This window comes from Mustela erminea, chromosome 7 (genome assembly GCF_009829155.1).
Source record: "Mustela erminea isolate mMusErm1 chromosome 7, mMusErm1.Pri, whole genome shotgun sequence".
Classification (NCBI taxonomy): Eukaryota; Metazoa; Chordata; class Mammalia; order Carnivora; family Mustelidae; genus Mustela; species Mustela erminea.
Window position 1 is genome coordinate 123,758,611 of NC_045620.1, and position 20,666 is coordinate 123,779,276.

The 20,666-nt window shown below is 48.5% G+C and overlaps 1 protein-coding gene across 4 annotated transcripts in view; it reads right to left on the reverse strand.

Moving 5' to 3' along the window:
- The window catches only part of KLHL29 (kelch like family member 29), a 298,809-nt gene that overhangs the window by 217,739 nt on the left and 60,404 nt on the right, over positions 1 to 20,666 (reverse strand). For 2 of the 4 annotated variants that reach the window (XM_032353197.1, XM_032353196.1), the window contains exon 1: positions 3,243 to 3,470. The exons of the other annotated variants lie outside the window; for them this stretch is intronic. In XM_032353197.1, the coding sequence (XP_032209088.1) occupies positions 3,243 to 3,272 (30 nt within the window). In that variant the 5' untranslated portion in view covers positions 3,273 to 3,470. Of the gene's footprint in view, positions 1 to 3,242; positions 3,471 to 20,666 lie in introns of those variants that run through there. 4 annotated transcript variants of the gene reach the window in all.

The window sequence follows — 20,666 nt, forward strand, 5'->3', positions numbered from 1 at the left end:
CCCAACCTGCCCCTTAGTTTTGTGACATGGACTAAGGTATTTAATATGTAGGAACCTTCCTTCTCACTCTTGGAATTAGAGAAACAGATGCAAAATTAGCGGCAGCGGGATCCCTGTCCCAGCATTTCCACCACCGGCTGCACCACCCCAGGCAAGGAGCACCTCCTGGCTGACATCTTTGCCCCCTGCTCCCGCACCAGAAACTGCTCCCTCAAGGGGTTTTGAGCTGCTCTCAGCTTCTGTCTGGCATTAGTTGATGTCCCAGTGATTTCACTTATCTCCCCCTGCACTTCTATCTACCCAACCTCTGCTCCTTGCAGTCAAACCCAGGGCACCCGGAGAATAGACATTATCTTAATATTTGAATCTCTGGCCATAGCGCCCATCAAGAATGGAACCAGGAGGTGTGCCTGGGTGGCTCAGGTGGTTAAGTGTCTCCCTTTGGCTTAGGTCATGATCCCAGGTCCTGGGATCGAGTCCCGCATTGGGCCCCTTGCTCAGTGGGGAGTCTGCTTCTCTGTCTCTCCTCTGGCTGGTGTTTTCTCTCTTTCTCTCTCTCACTTGCTCATTCTCTCTTTCTCTCAAATAAATAAATAAAATCTTAAAAAAAAAAAAAAAACCCTAAAAGCAAACCCAGGAAACAACAGGGAGACAGGTATGGTTTTCCATCTCCAGGGGAGGCCTTGACTTTGACATCTGTGGTCAAACTGACCCCTTCTCTTCCACTCACTTCATCATCAAAGGGCAGCTCCCAGGGCCAAGGAAAATGCAATTCAAAAGCCAAGGGATGGGGTGCCTAGGTGGCTCAGAGGATTAAGCCTCTGCCTTCAGCTCAGGTTGTGATCTTGGGGTCCTGGGATCAAGCCCCACATCAGGCTCTCTGCTAGGCGGGGAGCATGCTTTCCCCTCTCTCTCTCTGCCAGCCTGCTTGTGATCTCTCTCTCTCTGTCAAATAAATAAATAAAATCTTTAAAAATAAATAAACAAAAAGCCAAGGGATGAGAGATGTTTTACTTTCATTTAAAATATACAGTGGGTGGTTAGTCAATGCCTGTGAAAGGGGTCTTACACCGTCCCCCCCACCTTGTCAAGGCACTTAAGAGATGCTAATTGGGTCTGGCAGGGCATAAAAAGGGCCAATATGAAATTCCCTCCAATGGGGTCTTTGGGTTAAATAACTACGAACGACGGGAGATCTTTAAAAATTAAACCTAAAGAAATGTTTGAGGCCATTCTCACTCTAAGTCTATAAATAAAGATGGCTCCTGCCAGGAACCAAATTGATAGCCAAGAGATTTACAAATAAGGGCCCCAGGATTTTTTTTTTTTAATTTCCCTATAAAAGATACCAATTTTTGGAGAGAAACTGCCCTTAAGAGAGAATAAACCAATTAGGGAGTCTCCCATTTGATGCAGGATCAGAGTCTGGCCCTGCCCAGGTCTTGCCCAGGCTACCCAAGGACTGCCCCACGCCCAGGCAGCTCGCCAGCCCTCAGCCAACTGGGAAGCAACGATTCTCCCTTCCTCGGAAGGAAAAAACAAAGCCACTAGAGGCTGCGAACTGTGGAAGAAAACCAGCTCCCACCTTCCCGTCGGCCCAGGCTCAGGACCCTGTGGCACCCCCCCCCCCCCCCCGGCACTGGGGGCTCGCAGACCTGCTCTGAATGTATCCAGCAAGGGTGAAGTCTCATTCACATTCTCTTAAGAAGAGGGAAAAAACAACCCATCCATTAATAACATCCACCAGGGGTTCACCAAAGCCTGCAGGCATCCTGCCAATCCCAAAATAAACACTCTCAAAAGGTTTATCCATCAGGTTGGCGACAGTTCACGGGCTGAGGGGTCCGGAAGGCCCCGCTCTTCAAGAAGAGAACGGGCGCACGGAGATGGAGTGCTTTGCGAGAACCCGCCCAACCCAGTGCGGAGGTTTCCTCTTTCCATTAAGGAGCCAGGACCGGCCACTGATGAGATCCATTACTTATTTCCGAAGCTAGGGAGGCACTGGCGGGCCAGCCTTTGTGCAGGCTCGTGTTCTTCAAAGAGAGGATCTGCAGAGGCCGTGACTCCTGACTCAGATGGAATAATGAAATTTTCATAATATTGGAAGTTTACAAAGCCTCGCTCGTGCCCATTTTCTGATTTAATTTTGCTCAGAAGTTTATGAGTGGATCACTGTTACTATTCCTATTCTATAGATGGGATACGAAGAATGGCGCAGCGTTACCCGGCGAATACAGAAGGGAGAGAAATGGAATCGGAACTCTAGGTTTGCACCTTCCAACCCTTGCTTTGTTCCAAATTCATCCACGGCCTTGTCCCCAGGACGCTGATGGATGGTGAGATTGGAGCTGTCCTGTGTTCACTCTGTACTCCCCACCCCCGGGCTGGATAAAAATACAGGTGTCTGAGGATATCCTCATCCCGGTCTGGTACTGGTGAGCCCAAACCAACCCTACAACCCGACGGGCTGCTCCCCCCGACCCCCTCACCCTCTTCTCCACAGCCCCGGCGGTGGTCAGCTTCCCAAGGGGCTCCCCCTCCCACAACCAAGAAGTCACAGATCGGCCCCCACGCCTACCACGAAACCTCTCTCAACACTAAGACGGCACACCGGGTTCTCTGTGACTATTAACTCGGGGTTTCTCCAACTTTTTTTATTCTCACCGTCCCCACCAAGAAAAAAATTCCATTCCGTTCCATCTAAATTCTTTCTAACAAGTGTCATTCAACTCTGAAAGGGTAAGATTTTGTCGGGGAGGGTGGAGATGTGGAGAGCGTAAGGCACTGTAGTATCTGCGAGTTTTTGTGCCTCCTTCCTCCGTTCACTCCTGGACTCGATTTACAACCCTCGCCCCTCACCCTGGCCCCTGGCATGAATTCACTGCCTTTCTCCAGACCTGCTGCTTCTGGACCCCTTCCTCAGGGCCCAGCACGGACCCTTCCTCAGCCTTTATAAACCCAGTTCCCCCTTCTCTCTCTTGCTCCCCATCCCCAGCACTGTCCTTAATGACGTCCTGTTCTCTATCAAATCCCTCCTGCGGCGGAGCCACCCCACCTCTCATGGGCTCACAGCAACAGCCCGCGAGTGGCCCTGCTGTCACCACGGGGATTTTGCTCCACCTAAGAATAGTCACGGCATTTCTGCCCCAAATCCCTCCATGGCAGGAGCCCCGGGGAGTCCAGCCTCCCCCGCCCGGGCTACCCGCCCCACGGACATCCCCAGCTCTCCTGTGACCACACACCCGTCTTCCTCCCTGGATCTCCTCCCGCATGCCTTCACCCCGTCTCCTACTGAAAACTTCTCTTCAGAGTATAGACACTCTGAAGGAAAACTGCTGGCGAGTATCAAGTGTATGCACGTCACCCGAAGACGTTTCTTGCTGGCCCCAACTCCAGGTCCTTCTTGGCTGGTCTGGGCCAGGAGAATGAGCAGAGAAGGAAAATGGGGTGCCCACACGCAGACTTATTAGATCCTAAATTGTGTCTTGATAGGGCTCTGCCAGACACAAGGACTGAAAAAGTTCAGGGAAAAAAAAATTTTTTTTTGAATCAACCCCCTCCCCCACATACCCACCCCTCAGTGTCTTGTTACACAGCAGATCTCTCAGCAACTGCATTATGGGACGGGTCTTACTCGGCCCCACCACTCAGCGCCAGCCCGCAGAGTCCCCTCCATCCCAGTTAGGACACATGTGCTTATCACTGGAAATGGAGCCGGCATGACCCTTGCATTTTCTGGACACCACAAACTGAGGAGGGAGGTGGCAATGCCAGGGGACCCCCTCCCCCCCCAGCCTGACTTGCCGCATTTAAGATGTCGGTGGAGTGTGTAGCACCTGGCATGTAGTAGATGCTCAGTAAGGCTCTGTTGAAGGAAGGAAAACGCCTACCAGACTCAACTCATTTTCTACAATTTTGCTTCACACATCTGGAAGTTCACACCATGGTTTCATGACTGGAATACAAACCAGCTAGGGGAAAAAAAAAAAAAAGAAGCAGACATTGCTTCCAGATTTCACTCTTATGAACAGGCCTGCATCTTCCCTTTAAATTGCAATAATTCCTTCCCAGATGTTGCTTCTCCTTCAGACCCATAAATTGAAGCTTTTCATGATGACGCCTCCCATTTGCCTGGTGCCGTGGGCTCTCTGGAGTGCTCGTGCATCTTCTCCCCTTCATTAGACCGCCACGCGGACCCCAGGAGAGGCGGGACAGGCGCCGACATCTCTAATTCACTGACAAGGGAGGCCAGCTGCCAATACCTCCAAGTGGACCGCGGTGCGAATGGGTTCCTCTCTCCTGCCTGCTGCTGCGAGATCAGAAGTACCCTCTTTTCCAGCAACCCCCAGGTCTCCGTGTGGGGTGGGGCGTCCGCAGAGGCTCACCCCCTCCATGTTGGCCTCAGTGATGCTGCCCAGTTCAAACTCTGACTCAGAGGTGAGCAAGTCGCTTCCCTTGGTTCTCCCTGACGTGCCTGTGAGGCTGTACCATTTCAACAAGGCCTGTCTAGAATCTCGGAGTAAAACAGAACAGTTGTCCAATTGGTGGGTGGCAGCTGTGGACAGAGGAAGTTGGACGTGGCCAGATATGTTGCCTTCTCAGCTGTCTCCAGGATGGTCTACGGCCCCGGGCAGGTTTGTCCCAGCTCAGCAGGGTGGCCCCCGTGTTAGCATCAGTCACAGAGCAAGTCACACTCAGGCAAGAGCCCACCTCAGGTCTGGACCCCACAGGCAGAGCCCGAGAGAACGGAGCTTCCCCCTTTCTTTCCATCTTCCCTGATCTCCGTTCTTGGGAGACCTGTCTCCCTCCTGGTGACTGGCCCTAAGGCTGTTGGTTTTAGTTCTTCAGGTGAGGGAGAGACTCTGACCTGCACCCTAAGACCTCAAGTAGCCAACCACATCAGAAAACACCTGAGTCCTCTATATGGCCCACAGCTGTGCACGTCAGGGGGCAGGGGACAGTTGTGGGGACAGGAGATGCAGCCACCACACCTGTTCACTGGACCTGGTGGCTGCTAGTGCCCAGGGGTCCCACAGCATCCTGTCCCCTGGACATCTCCTGCCCACAGCTTTAGAGAGAAATGATGGGCAGAAGTGAGTCCACGGCATAAAACGTGTTGGGCTTTCAGACTCAGTGTGTTTCTGGTCTGCTCAGGGAGACACAGAGAGATCCGATATGCCCTTCACCCAACTCGGAATCCCCCCGGCCTGTGTGGCCCAGCCAGAGTCGCCTTTCGGACTTATATCCTCGTCCCCGTCATGGAGGTTCAGGGGCTGGCCTGGCCTGTGTGTGTGGTCGAGAGCGTGTAGGAAGGACACTCAGCACAGCCCGTGGCACCGATGATGGGTGGCTATAACCGTTACAGAGCCACGCCTGCTAACTGAAGCTCACAAGGGGTGCCCCTAAGATACACGCGGAGGGCTGGGGTCACACGAGGTGGTGCTTTCTCTCTCAGCTCCTCTCTACAGAAGCAAGCACGCAGGGACAAATGCACATTCCCTGGGAGGTGGTGGAAGCAGTGGGCTGACTGTGGTACAGGACACCAGGGTCTAGCTGACGCTGGTTGGCTGCCACTCCCGCCCCGCTGCGCCCCTGAATGTCCTGAATGTCCTCTGAGAGGGCAGCTTCAGCCTCTCCCCCCAACCTCCACCCAGCAACTGGTATACCAGACTCCAGGCCTGAGAGAAGACGCCGCTAAGGCTCCCGTTCGCTCGCTCCACCTGGGTTCCGAACCCAAGCCGACAGGGCCAGCATCTGAAAACCATCGCTTCCTCACCCAGTGAAAAGCTGTTTTATTTGAGTAGATTTGAGGCTGTTTCTATACTCTCAGAGAAAAAAAAAATTGTGAAAGAAAAGCCTTTGGAGATTACAGTACTTTTTACCCAGATATGATGAGTTATCCATTTAAAAATAAACCACAGACAGGCATGTTTCTCCGTACCCAGGCAGAAAGCAGTCATTACCAGGAATTTCTCTAAGTTCTCTGCTTTTCTTGGCCAATATAGAAACAGCCTAGGAACTGAAAATAGAATTAGGAGCTAATTCTGTTTTCCTGATCTCTACCAACGTGTACAGGCAAGTGGCTTGATCGTATCATGGCTTCATGTTCCATCCGAAAATAATAATAATAAATAATAATAATAATAATAATAATAAAAAACAACATGGAGGCATGCCTCACCAGCATCGCCCTACTGCTGCGAAGTAAACCAGCGACCGAGGAGCCAGGCCAGAGCCCAGAGCAGTGGATCCAAGGGCCCAGAGTCTCTGAGCTGCGGCCTGGCAAGGCTGGATGTCCAGGTACAGGCAAAAAACCAAAGGCAAGCGCCAGTGAGTGACTAGCTCAAGGTCACACAGCTAATCAGCAGGAGAGGGAGGACAGCGGTGCTGGCTTCCAACCCCCCCCCCCCGCCCCGCGGACCTCTTTCTCCCCCTAGTCTCTCTGAGGTTGAACTGGGCCCGAAGATTCCAGGAAAGTCCCCTAGAAAGGTTAAACAACTTATCGAACCCAGTCTTCCTTCCTGTGGAATGTCCCCGGCTTCCTCTCTCCTTTCCAGCTAGCAGTAAATCAAATATTCCTTGCTGCATTACTTTTCAAGCTCGATGTTTCTAAATCCAAAGACATCTATAAATAATACATACTCATTTATATGTACATTTAAAAGATTAAAAAAAAAAGCCATAACAAAGATACCTGTAGATTCTTCTGCATACTAATGGCCTATTTAAGACAGAGTGGGAGCAAAAGGCCAGGAGCACAGGTAACCACAGACATGAACTTCCCTCGACTGCATCCGGGCTGCACCCCAGAGCAGGGAGTCCTCCATTCGGAGCACTCCATTCACTGCTTCTCTCCCACGGTCACATTTAGCCATCTGCTTCTTCTTTTATATGTGGGACTGTGTATTTTTTCCCCTCTTCAGTTTTATATGAAACATTTAGCAATGAAGTAGCAAATAAAAATACTACATATCATCTAGAATTCATATAAAATTGTAGTTGGCTTGAACGCATCTAAAGGTTGATAAAAAGAAACACATAGATGCTTCTTAAAGGCTTATTTATATTTTATTACACATTACACACATCACACTCCATTGAGAAAATTTAGAAGTTGATGTGGTTCGCTCTGTCACAAGTTGGCATGGCGAAGATTACCACGTCTAGAGAACATTCTTCCTTTGGAACACAATGCACTTGCTTGCCGTTACCCCAGCAGACAAAAATGGAGCAAATCATCCATCCGTACGCACTGCACTTAGTCTTTGGGAGGGAGGGTTTCTGTACTCCCCCACCCCCCGAGTGTGTACTCTTGGCCTCGGCTAGCGACCCCATCCCCCACCCAGCTGATCCTCACGCCAAAGTGAGCATGTGGCTGGGGCACCATTGCCTCTCCGACAGACGCTCAGGTCAGCTAGAAGCTGGCAGAGTTGGCACCCACCCCGTCACACACCCACACGAGGAAATACAGGATGTCACAAGGCTGCGGACGCTACGGGCTAAGTTAACGAGACTCCTGGGACTGAAAGTGGTCCGAGGAGCGAGGGCTCCCAGCTACAGGAAGGCTCTATGTCAGGGTGAACTCTGGGTCCTGGAGGGTGAGAGAACCTGCAGGGTCAGCATAGAGACCAGGAGGCTGAAGGGTGCCTTGGGGATATCAATGCCCCTTCCCCTCCACCCTGTCCTCCCACAGAGAGAGGCAGGAGATGGAAAATGTCAGCAGGTGACCTCCCAGCTGGGGAAGGGGCAGGGCACGGTCAGCCTCTGGTAGGCGGTGGGGGGGCTCTTTTCTGCACCTCAATACTGCCGGCGCCAGCAGCCTCAGCACCTCTCTGTTGCTTGGTCTCTGGGAACACCCCCGCCTCCTTCTGCATAACAGGGAGACACACACTGCTTGCCACAGTAGGAGACCTTGAGTTGGCTCATCCCCACAGCACATGCCATGTCCAATGTGTTTGTAGCGGGATCATCTGCTATCTGTCGGCCGTGCAGCAACCATGTATGAAAAATAACACTGAGGGGCAAATTAAGTGATCTGTCTGAGAGCAGCCCTTTTGGATGAGGAAGGGCTGCTGTTGACAAATCTATGAAAATTACACATAAATTATCTAAAAGCACACAGACACATGTTCAGAACGAGGACCTTGATTACGGACATTTTAAGTTACAACTTGGATGAAATCATCTTGTCTCCTTTGAATGCTGGGATAATAACTGAGAGAAGGGGCAGGAGAAATCAATGATAAGCATCACCTTCCCAACCGAAAAAAAAAAAATTAAGAATTTTCACTTTTCAGGATGAGGATGCCTTAACATACCAAGACGTCTGGGTGTTGCCCTACAAAATGTGTTCTAGAACAGAGGGATCCAGAGAAGCCCCGGGGTGCCCTTACAATGGGAAGAAGGAAGTAGGGAGGCGAGGGGTGCCTCTCCCTTTGCAGTAGGACCCAGACAAGGATTTAAGGCAACTGGTTTATTTTGGGAGTGATTTCAGAAAGCTAAGGGAGTAGGAAGTCACAGAGGTAAGTGAAGAAAGCCAACACAGATTGCCCTGAAGAAGCAGGTCACTGTTGTGGGCACTGAGGCCAATCTTACTGGGGACCTCTGGGGACAGAAAGGGTCATGTCTCAGAGGCATTCCTTACATCCTGGGGTGGGAGGCAGCTGGAGCATGTCCCATCAACTCCTCTTTCTCCTAGGCTTAGAGCTGCTGCCAGAGAGGGACCCCCCCCCCCCGGCATTTTTAGGTCTTCCATAAGGGGTCAACAGAGGCTCTGGGGACACAGGGTTGGAGAGGATCCCGGGACAGTACATTTCCAGCATGTGCAAACACACTAGGTTGGAAAATCATAACCTCTGATTACTTGGATGGATTCAATTTGCCACTTTCAAAAGTCTAACAAAAACAGACTACCCCCCTCCCGTGTAATCACTGAATAATATTATAATCATTTTGCGTGAAAATTGCATTATTTCCCCGATGGAAGCATAGGCTTTCTACCTCTCAGGGCTTCACCTGCCACATTACTTTTCGAAGTATGAAGTAGCAGGTTTCAGTTATCTGAAAAAAATTTTAAAACAATAACAGCACAATACATAGTGTGATCCAGATGGAAAGAATACACATTTTCCAGGACGGGCACCTTGATTGGTGGCTATAACTGTTAAACACATTTCAGGTAATACAGTGATAATGGGCATTAATAGTAGCAATAGTGCTGATGGGCTGGAATATAATTATTTCTGATTGTATTACTATTTCCTTTTGTGGAACATGGTGCATATTTCCGAACGACTCTATGCTCATTAAAAGACACAAAAGCCCAGAGGCGGGTTGGCAGGAAGGTGGTTGGAAGGGGCTTGCAGTTCCTGGTGCTTGGAAAGTGGGGAAAGAGGGGGGCCAGGGTTCTTGGTGGGCCCAGGAGCCCCAGCATCATTGTCTGTGATCCGGCTCCTTCTGGTACCTTTGCCTGCAATTTGCAGACATCGGCCGCTGAATATCCCTGAGGAATGCCCGTATGTACGAAGTAGTAAGCTGATAGGTTTTAAAGGACAGTTTGGGGGCACCTGGGTGGCTCAGTGGGTTAAAGCCTCTGCTTTTGGCTCAGGTCATGATCCCAGGGTCCTGGGATCGAGCCCTGCATCGGGCTCTCTGCTCAGCAGGGAGTCTGCTTTCCTTCCTCTCTCTTTGCCTGCCTCTCTGCCTACTTGTGATCTCTGCCAAATAAATTTAAAAAAAATTAAAAAAAGGACAATTTGGTAAATTAAAAAATGTTTGTTTATGCCCAGATACGTGACTTCTTTCCCTTCACCCCCCATTAGCCCTCAGAAAAAGGGACTTGCCTTCGTTTCAATATAACCAATAAGTTGATTGATAAAGTCTTTATCAAGAAAAGGACATCTCACAGTGCACTCTCTCGCCTCATTTAGCAAAAACAGATACATAATCATTCTTGGGATTATGACTTCGTAATTTTAGCTTTTGGATGTTGTTGGAAACGAGACCGCAATGTCACTTCCGAAAGACACCGACCATGGACAATTGCTGCAAGAGACGGTGAACATTCACCTGTGAGGCCAACAGAAACAACGCCACAATGTCACAACTGATAGGATCTGGGACTAGTGCCTGGAGACAAAATTGTAAAGGAAGGCATAATCCCCAGATTCAGAAAGTGGCTTCTCCTGAAAACCGGGATGCTAGCAAGAATCAGGAGCTCTGGAAAACCGTCAGAGGACTCCAGAGAAACTGCTCTAGTGGGGCTGGCTCAGTCTCGTACGGCTCGTGACTCTTGATCTCAGGGTTCTGAGTTCAAGCCCCGTGTTGGCATGGAACCTACTTAACAAACAAAACTGCTTTAGTGCTAGAAAGTACACTGGGAACAGAACAGTCGCTGGAGTTGAAACTGCACAAGACAGACTTAAATGATGACTTGTGGAATCTATCAGTCGTATTTTGAAGTTAGTATGTTACAGATTTTGTCATTTAAAAAATGTGTAGCTAAAGCAATTCATTGTGTATTTTAAGTAAGTGGTAAGTTATCTAAACTACAACACTATACTCTGTATCTGTATCATGCTCTAGATGTGTACATCTATATTCTAAAAAATTAATATATTCAGGTTGCCTAAGAAGGTTTTTTTGGAGAGCTTTTTTTTTTTTTGGGAAAAGTGGAGAATAGCTTATGTTTGGGTGGAAAGTTAGTTTCGTTAGCACTATAGAGGGATGGTCACCGTCCTGGCAAAGACCTAATTTAATCTACAAATCAGAACCATCAGGGACGCTAGACGATTTTCAGTTCAACAATCCCTTCATTATATAGATGCAAAAACAGAAGCCAGAGAACTCTCTATCCTACCAAGGAATCCTTAAATGAAGGAGTGAAACATACAAGAAAATCTAGAAAATCTGAGCATGGCTCTTCCCGTGGATACCCCACATGGCAGTGGCTGGGTATAAAGCTCTTCATCTGTCAAGTGGGGGTACTCTGGGGCTAACCTCCAAGATCTACCTGTAGTGGGTTGCTCCAGCCCACGACCTCTAGTAGGTAGCTTGCTTGCCTTCTCTTCAGGAGCTTTTCCCTCTGGATCACACACCAGCTTGCATTTCTGAAGCCAGCCAGAACACTACCACTGCTTAAAAAAAGTGAAGACGCATTTGTTGAAAAGCCTATCTAAATATGAAAATATATGTCTGGTCTTCTTTTCAAGCAGGAGGAATCTGCTGAAAGGGGCCGGGTAGGAGTGGTCTTCTGGTCCTACCGGTGTCTGTCACTCTGCACATCCAGCACATCTTCATTTAAGGATTCCCTGAGCAGCAAAATCTCTTCTCTCCTCGGGCCTGGAGCATCCCTTGCACCTGCGATCCTCAGGCTCCTGCTGTTCATGCCTGTCGGTGCTGGGCGGGGGCTGCCCCCTGGACCTCCCATCCTGACCGGAGGAGGGACTGCTGTTACTAGAAGGTAAGCAAGCCTGATCTACGCTGGCTCATGACGCAGCTCTCGGGGCCGAGACCCACATTAAATTTTCTGAGTCACGCAGACCCACTTCTCTCCCCAGCAAAGCTGGAGGAGGAAGGGTGCCTGTGATGATGGGGTGTGGAATCCTGATGGAGAAGTTACAAAAGGTTCCTGGGGTCCTCTGAAAGCCCCAGGCAGCAAAGAACAATTCTCAGTTCCCAGAAGCATGCTTCTCTCAAGTGTTTGTCTTTCGATGGGGCATTTCAGCCACAAAGTGCCTAAAAATTAACAGCTCCATGAGAACTCATAATCAGGAAGGATTAAGCTGGCTACGTCAAGGCCACACTCCACAGAGCTGCAGGCGTGGGATTCCTGGAGAAGCTGCAGGAAGCTCTGAGACATATGAATTATGAATTGAGGCCTTGCAGATGCTCAAGTTTGGTTCCAGAGCCCAGATTTAAAGGGGAGGTGGGAAGAACCGCACGTCATGCTTGTCTATGAGCCCAGTCTCGGTCAACCCTGGCTCCCCCAAGTACTAGTCATATGATGTCGAGCCAGCCTCATGACTCCTCTGCCTCAGTCTCCTCAGCTGTACAATGGGGTAACAAGAGCAGTTGGGAGAGCAAACGAGGTCATTCAATAAAGTACTTAGAAACGTGCCTAACACATAGTAAATGTTCGTGATTTTTGTTTGATCTCGTCTGCCACCAGAATGATCTTCCTAAGACACAAATGTGGTTTGCTCTCATTTGGAATCCTTCAGTGGCCTCCCACTGAATAGGTAAAATCCAAAACACTTGGCACGATTTCTATGGCCCGGACCCTATTCTAGTGATTTCTGCCTTTAATGCCCACGGTGCCTTCACCCTGACCTCCTGGAAACTCCCGAGCGTGTGCTGTGTTCTCGCACATCTTCATGCTTTTCCATAGGTGCTGTCTCCACCTGTCCTGTCTGTCCCTCATCTTCTGCTTGGCCAGCTCCACTGTGTATGCCTAAGTGCCCATCCTCCGAGCAGTCACCACCTGTGTGCATTTACTGAGGCACGTTGGACTCTATTCACATTTTGGACCAGATAATTCTTTGTGGAAGGCGCTGTCCTGTGCAGTGTAGGACTGTTAGGAGTGTTCCTGGCCTCTACCCGCTAGATGCCAGTAGCATCCCTCTCCCTTACCCCCATGCTGTGACAATCAAGAATAACTCCAGACATGGCCTCCCATCCCCAAGGTAGAAAAGGGGACAGAGTTACCCCTGGTTGGTAACTGCTGCACTAGACTATAAGCCCCTGGGACCCCTAGGCTAAAACTTACTCATTTCTGTATCACTGGGGCCTGGTCCAGTAGTTGGCAAATAGTAAGCGCTCAATAAATGCCCATTGAAAAAGAAAGAAGGAAATAAAATGAATTTATGCTCATAACATAGTAAATACCTGCCCCCCTCCCCCACCCAGGATGAGATAGGCATGTGGGATCCAACAATGAATAAATGAACAAGACAGCGTTTGATAAGTCACTAAACACGCAGCACGAGTATCGAACGAACAAGCACTTCTCATTGTTTCAATATCTTAAAGAAAAATGTCAACCCCCCATTGCCTCCCGGTTTCCCCTCTCTCTGTCCTATTCAGCTGCTCTGCATCCCAGAGAAACTTCTGCAGGAGTTGCCTGGGCTTTCTATCTGCTTCCTCACCTGCCATTCCCTCCTGAGCCCATTGCTCTGTCTCCAGTTCTCTTCCTAAGGGCACCAACACATCTCCCTGTTGTTAAATCCGATGGAATGTGTCCACTCTCCATCGTATTTGCTCTCTCAAAAGCCTTCAAACCCTGATGACCACTGTTGGGAGGAGGGCTGATGGTTGGATATTTACTAACTGCCCAGGCAAGGGCACCCACCCAGCACAGCACATGTACTGACCAGTCACGATGGCCGTGGGGTATCAGTGGCCAGCTCTACCACGCTGTGCATACAGGCTGAATGGAAAAGCCTTGCTTGAAACACTCCCTTAGCTCCTGAGCCACAGCAGTCTCCCTTTTCCCCTCTCCCTCTGGCTATTAATTATCAGAGTTCCTTGAAGATTTTTCCTAGGCTTCCTTCTTTTTACTTGATTCTCTCCCCCCAAGATAAGCTAAGCCCTGCTGAAGGCTTCAGGTACCCTCTCATGCTGACGACTCCCGAAAGCATACAACTTGCAGTCCCCACCTTTCCTCTGGGCTCCAGATCTATACATCTCCTTTGCTTACCTGACATCTCTAATTTGATGTCTCAAAGGCAACTCTACCTCTTATGCTCCTTCCTCTGACCAAAACAAAATAAAAAACCAAGCACAACAAAAAAACCCAGAGACTTCCCCAGTGCCACAGATCTCAGTAGACAGCATCTCTAACCATCTCATCACACAGACTTGACAGCCATCCAGCAGGCTCTCTTCCTCCCTAACTACTCGTCAGCACTCCTTCTGAAAGATCTTTTAGGTCCATCTACTTCTCTTTACCTCCATTACCACTTTCCTGTCTTGCAACAGACCTTTTACTTGGTCTCCCTGAATATTCACTTGTTGTTTTCTAATCTGCTCTCATGTTGCAGCCAGAGAGATTTTTCTCAAAATGCAAATATGATTCTTTTTTTCTCCTGCTTTAAGACTTCTTCATTAAGTGTCAGATAGACTGCAGCTCCAGTATGGTCCCAAGGCTGTGCATGGACTGGATACTGCCTCGTCTTACCTCTCCCCTCTGTTCTCCTCTATACAATCACACTAGCGGCCTTTAAGTTTCTGGAATGTTCCATACTCCTGCCATAGGGCATTTCTATGTGCTGTTTTTTCTCTCTCTTCACCTGGTTATGCTGATTCAAAGCCCAAATCAAGCATTAAGCCTCCCTTGACCTGAGACTGTATCACATCCCTGTTTGTGGAGCTATGAGAATGTATCTTTCCTTCAAGCACCAGTGTTCATAACTTTTATTTTTTATTATATGAATAATTTCTGTCTTCTTAGCCTAGTTTAAGTTCCAACAAGTAGAGACTATGTCCACTTTTGTTTACCTTTGTGTTTCTAGCCCAGGGGTCGGCAAACAACGGTCTTTGGGCCAAATCCAGCCCCTTACCTGTTTCTGTCAATAAAGTTTTATTGGAACAAAGCTACACCTGTGCATTTATGTATTGTCTACGGTTGCTTTCACCCTACAAGAGTTGGGTAGTTGCGACAAAGACAATATGGCTCTCAAAGCCTAAAATATTTACTCTACAGAAAACGTCTGCCAGCCCCTGTTCTAGTCAGAACACCAGCACCTAGCAGAAAGCAGACATTCAATACAAATTTGTTAAATGAATGAGTAAATGGGCAGGCTGAAAAAATGAGCTTCTGATATATGCCTTGGTGTCTGCTAAGTGAGTGTCTCCAATCAGCCCTCTCCAGGGCAATGCTGGCCACCTGCAGACCTGTGTTGGAGCCAGGGGTCCTCTCATTCTCTTCTTTAGGAGCAGGATTTCTTAAATTTTCTTTGGATTCCCTGTTAACAGGTCACTCTAGGCAAGGAGGGGACTTTCATCTGACTACAGGGGCTTTGCTCTTGGTGCTTCAAACCTGAGAAACCCTCATTGGCTATCCTACACCAGCCAGACTCTGCCACAATCCTATGACAGCCCGAAAGGAAGAAAAGGGAATTCCAGAGCCACTCCCACCTCAGGGACACTGCGGAGACCCTGGGTGGGGAAGGAGCCCAGAACCACACCAAAACCCCTAGAGGGATAAAACCAAGGCACAGAAGCAAAAGAGAGAACTGAGAACTCTTAGCTCTGTCTCTTCCCAGCCCAAACCTCCAGAACCCTGTAGCTCAAGGCTACCACTACCCACAGGAGAAGATGCTTTTAGTCACTCCCGTCCCCAAAGACCTGGCCATTCTTTATTCAGAGCCCATTTTGAGTTCAGCCTCTGGTCACACATCCTATAGTGGTCCCTGGTGTTTGCAAGAGAGTCCCCGTCTCCACACCCTGCACTATCTTAGAGCCGGGCCTGCTTTATGCTTTCCTTGCCTGTCACCACCCCTTCCAGCTCCAATCCCTGGATCAGGAGGGTCTCAGCAAACACCTAGGAAAGGGAAACTGCTCCAAACCGCACTGCCTCTGACACCTGAGAAGCTGATGGCCGCCACCCAGCTCCCTTTTGCCTGGACCTGCTTCTTCTGTGGCACACCTGACCTGGAGTAACACTGCCTCCCTCCTCCCTCTGCTCAGCGGGGTCCTTGCTCGGCCCTGTCAGCACATTTCAAACCAGCCTGGGTGCACCCACAGTCCAGGCCTGTAGGCTGATTGGCAGGGATCTTCTGGAGCTGCCATCCTGGTAAAACCTCAAAGCCAAAAAGTAGCCACCTTTTCTTTCTTTTTTTTTTTTGATGGAAGAAGACTCTAGAATTTTAATACTCATAAATAAGTTGCACCAAATTCCCCAAGCAGCAATAAAGCTGGATTCAGGCTGAAGCGTTAAATGTGGCAGGAACAAAAAATGCAATGTGAGCATTTACACCAGAGCTCAAATAGCCAGAAACCCACAGAGTTGGTGCGGGAGAATGTTTCCGGCTCTTCGCTCATGGGTGCTAGACGCATGCATCACGTGGCTTTACTAGAGAGAAGAGTTTCACATTTAGTTCTCAGATGTTTTGTTAAGATCACAGAAAAGAGAACGAATACTCCTGAGCAAAGCTCAAAGCACTGCTCCAAATGTTCTAGAACATTCTCTTCCACCTGCATCTTCCAGGGATCCTGGCACGGCTCCATGAACACCCCGGGCACTAAAGGGATCCCACTGGGGGTTCTGTGCAGGCAGCTGCCTCTCAGTCCTGCCCCTGCCACTGGCCCACTGCATCCAGGGCTCAGAGCCCAAAGTCTTCTCTGCCTTGGTTTTCTCCATTTACAGACATGAAGAGGACGCTGGGGCCTGTCGTCCATCATGCAGGAATTTGCTCTGAAAAGGAATCCTTTCAAACAGGCTTGGTGGCTGTATGAGTCTGCTAGGGCTGTCATAACAAAATACCACAGACTGGAGGGGCTTACACAACCAAAATTCACTTTCTCACAGTTCTGGAGGCTGGAAGTCCAAAATCAAAGTAGGGGCAGTTCTGGTTTCTCTAGGGGCCTCCTGCCCTAGCTTGCAGATGGCTGCCTTCTCGCTGTGTCCTCACACAGCCTCTCCTTTATGTGTCCACATCCCTGGTGGGTCTCTGTGGGTCTCAATGTCCTCTTTTTGTAAGGACACCACATGACCTCACTTAACCTCAGTTACTTCTTTAATGTCTATCTCCAAATACTGTCTGTCACATTCTGAGGTACTGGGAGTTAGGGCTTCAACAGAGCCATTTTGGGGGGTACACAATTCAGTGTAGAAAAGTGGCTAACAAATGGGCCAATCATATGTGTCACCTTGTTCTAGCAGAATTAAGGAAAGTGGGACCCCCCCACCCCCGCTCCTGCTGACTCTTCACTGAACAGCACACTGGTCTGCCTTCAGAGGAACTTTTGAGCAGAAAGGTGAATAAAATTCTTAACCAAAATAATTCCTGTTAATGGGATTTCCCTTTATTTATCTGTTTTTAACAAAGACCTCACCCAAACCAGACAAATTAATGACGACCATAGCAGACAAACCAACCACCAACCATACCAAGCAAAGCCACAAACACGCTTAACTTAAACCAGCTTGAGGTCGACAAAAATGTCACTCTGAACTACAACACCCAGCATTTATAAAACCTGCTCGTTAATGTTTCTAGAGAGTGTTGTAAGTCAGTCACAAGAGACCACAGACTCTCTATCAACGGTTCGGTTTCACACGCAAACCAAAACTTTTTCACCAATTGTTTAACAGACGAAAATTAGACAAAACTGCTACTAAAAGGAGCCTGACCCGAGAAGAGGGAAGAGGCTGGCCTGGAGGCATCACCGTGTGTGTGTGTGTGTGTGTGTGTGTGTGTGTGTGTGTGTGTGTCTGTGTCTGTGTGTCTTCTTTCATTCACTGTGAATTTGTCTCCAGAGACCCTAAACCAATCGAACACAGGGTGTGGGCACAAGGGAAAAAATAAATGTGCCTCCGCCTCCCGTTTCTACAATGGTCAGACTCAGTGTAAAATCCTTAAATGTCCTGGGGGTGCCGTGCCGGGCGCTGAGTAGGGGGCGCTGGCCGTCCATCCACCTTGCACACTGGGCCCTCGGCAAGCCATCTGGTGGGCAGTGGGCACCCGAAAATACTGGTTGTGTGGAATTAAAAAAAACATTCATTGTGGGCAAGGGGAAGACTGCTGGGAAACGCAGGAATAGAGGGAGAGCAAAACGCACAGAGAAACTTGAAGCAGAGCATTCTACAAATCACGAGCGACAGTGTGGATGAAATTAATCACTCTTCAGTTTTCTCATATGATTATAAAAGTAAGTGGAATAAAGTGGAATAAATAACTACTTTAACATGTGTCACTTGCGTCTTTTCCAAAATGAACTCCAGAGCTTATAAGGGGTGTGTATCAAAGTTCCTGAAGACATCAAGATGAGGCATCCTACAGACCAATTAAAAACCTGGGGTGGGGGGCACCTGGGTGGCTCAATGGTTTAAAGCCTCTGCCTTCGGCTCGGGTCATGATCCCGGGGTTCTGGGATCAAGCCCCACATCGGGCTCTCTGCTCAGCAGGGAGGCTGCCTCCTCCTCTCTCTCTGCCTGCCTCTCTGCCTACCCGTGATCTCTGTCAAATAAATAAATAAAATCTTAAAAAAAAAAAAACAAAAACAAAACCTGGGATTTGGGGAGTTCAAATAAAATCCAGCCTATAAAGCGTAAAAATAAAGTTGTTTTTGAAACAATTACTATATGAAGTAAAGAATAAGCATATTAGCTTGTTCTTTTACTGAGCTCACCCTACAATATGATCTGGGGAGTCTCCATCACACTGCGAGTCGGACGGGAGGAGAGAGGCGGCAGGGAGCCACCAAAACACGAAGATAAGACAGGTTGCAGCCCAAGCATAAAGGGCTTGGGCGTGAGATTAAGGATTTTGTATTTCCTCCTCCAGCAATGCAGAGACAATGGAGGTTTTAAAGGAATAAGTGACTACATCAAACTCGAATTTTTCAAAAGATGACTCACCGATGAAAAGCCCCTAATGAAAACAGTAACCATTAGCCGAAACAAATATAAAACAATTAGGCATCACACAGGGTCTTCAAAGCAGGCAAGTTCTCCTGATTTGCTGTCTTCAATGACCAGTAAACAGTGAGTGAGCCATTAGTCTCATGGCTAGGGCTCGCTGTCTTGATTTCAAAACACTATAAATTCTCTGCAACATAAATTCCCCTCAAACGCTGTTCTAAAACATCTTCCTTTTTTAAAGAATAAAGGCAGGTCCAGTAAAAAAATGTTGCAGTTTGCCAGTCGTAAGAGTAAACCCGAATTTTCTTCATCAAAAGTGGGGGGGGGAGGACCCTAAAATACCAAGTCCTTCTCATTTTATGATCTTGCTTTTTCTAAATATTCATATAAGCTGACCTTTTCAAGACATCGCCTGGAACTGAAAACATGCTCGTAATAAATTGTGTTTCTCTGGCTTAATTGAAACAGTGTCTTTGCCACGAGTCAGGGGCACTGGTTTTCATTTCTCAGGGTGGCTGGAGAAGCAGAGTCCGTGAGGCATCATGGGGCTTCTGGGACCTGGCAGAAAGATCACGGGTAGGCAGAGAGGCAGGCAGAGACCAGTCATCTGGTTCTAGAGAAAAGGCCCACTGCACACTCCCAGCAAGGATTGTGAGCGTGTGTGTGCACGCACGTGTGTGTACAAGACCCTCCTCCTGCATTTCCCATCTCTGAATCCTCCAAAGTGCCTTCCTGGAAGGGTAACCAGGAGCCAGGGGCACCTTTGGCAGCCTGGTGAAGCCTGTGGACACCTTTCCAGAATAATGTTAATGTGTTTGCACAAAATAAAGCACATAGGAGGATGAAGGAGACCAACTTTGTTTAAGTAGAGTGTTCAAAATACTAAACACCGAAATGTTAATGTAGTAGTCAATGTCCTTCCTTATTAGTGTATCAAATAATAGACTCTAAAACTACCATAATTCCAGACCAGTGATGAGTGCAAATGACATTCTGAGGCACGTGCCACAAGGATGAAAATGGCTGTGATCTTACTTGTGACAAAGTCATGGGTCCTGCTCACGTGGTTCATTGCCTACCTGATTCATAAATCAAGGAAAACGCTAACTTCTACTGGAAAGAAAAGAAACATTCACCCTCCATTTCCTACTCACAGTCTTCCTGCGCTAGACCAAGTATTGAAAACAGCCCAATAAATGTGCCCTGTAGCGTTCTATGATGGGGATGTTACTGCTCAACCTTATTTCATCAGAGAGCACCTCTCTTAGAGTTTCTGGGAACATGGCTGCTCCAAAGCTATGGTGTTGGTGTGAAGATTTAATGAGAATTTCCTGCCCTTATTTTTTAATTTTTATTTTTTTTGTATAGGGATACCTATATGGCAGAATCTGAGATGGGTGAGGATAGATACCTACAACCCCCCTTTTTTTTAAATTTATTTTTTATTGAGGGTTTTGAAGGGGCGGGGCGGGGGAGGTCGGGGTACCAAGTGGTGGGTATTATAGAGGGCGCGGATTGCATGGAGCACTGGGTGTGGTGAAAAAAGAATGAATACTGTTATCCTGCCCTTATTTTTGAATGTTTAAGACAGAGGCAGTAAATGAAGAGTTTAGGAACCGGTGAATCTACCTAAGGCCTCGGCAGATACCCTGGTGGTCACTGGGGCCCCTGGGACATGTTCCTTACAAGGACACTTCTGGGACTCTGGAGAGGAAATGGGGTGGCGTGCTTTGCCCTCCCGGAAGCACCGTTCCGACCGGAAGGACCGCCACTCAGGGAATGCCGTTATGCTGCATTTTCAGGGGCAGCCGCTGTGGGCTGGAAACCTGGTTCCGCCATTACTGGCTGTGGGAATTTAAGGGCATGTTTTTTTTTTTCCTGTGTCCATTTCCTCACTGGCAAATGGACATCTCTCTCTCTCTCTCTCTCGGTTCAGATGTAGTTTAGTGAGTCATCAGTTGCATATAACACCCAGAGCTCACTCCATCACGTGCCTCCTTCATTCCCAGCACCCAGTGACCCCATCTCCAGGGCATCTCTTTTTCATAGAGTTTTGTAGGAGGAGATGAGCTAATACTACATA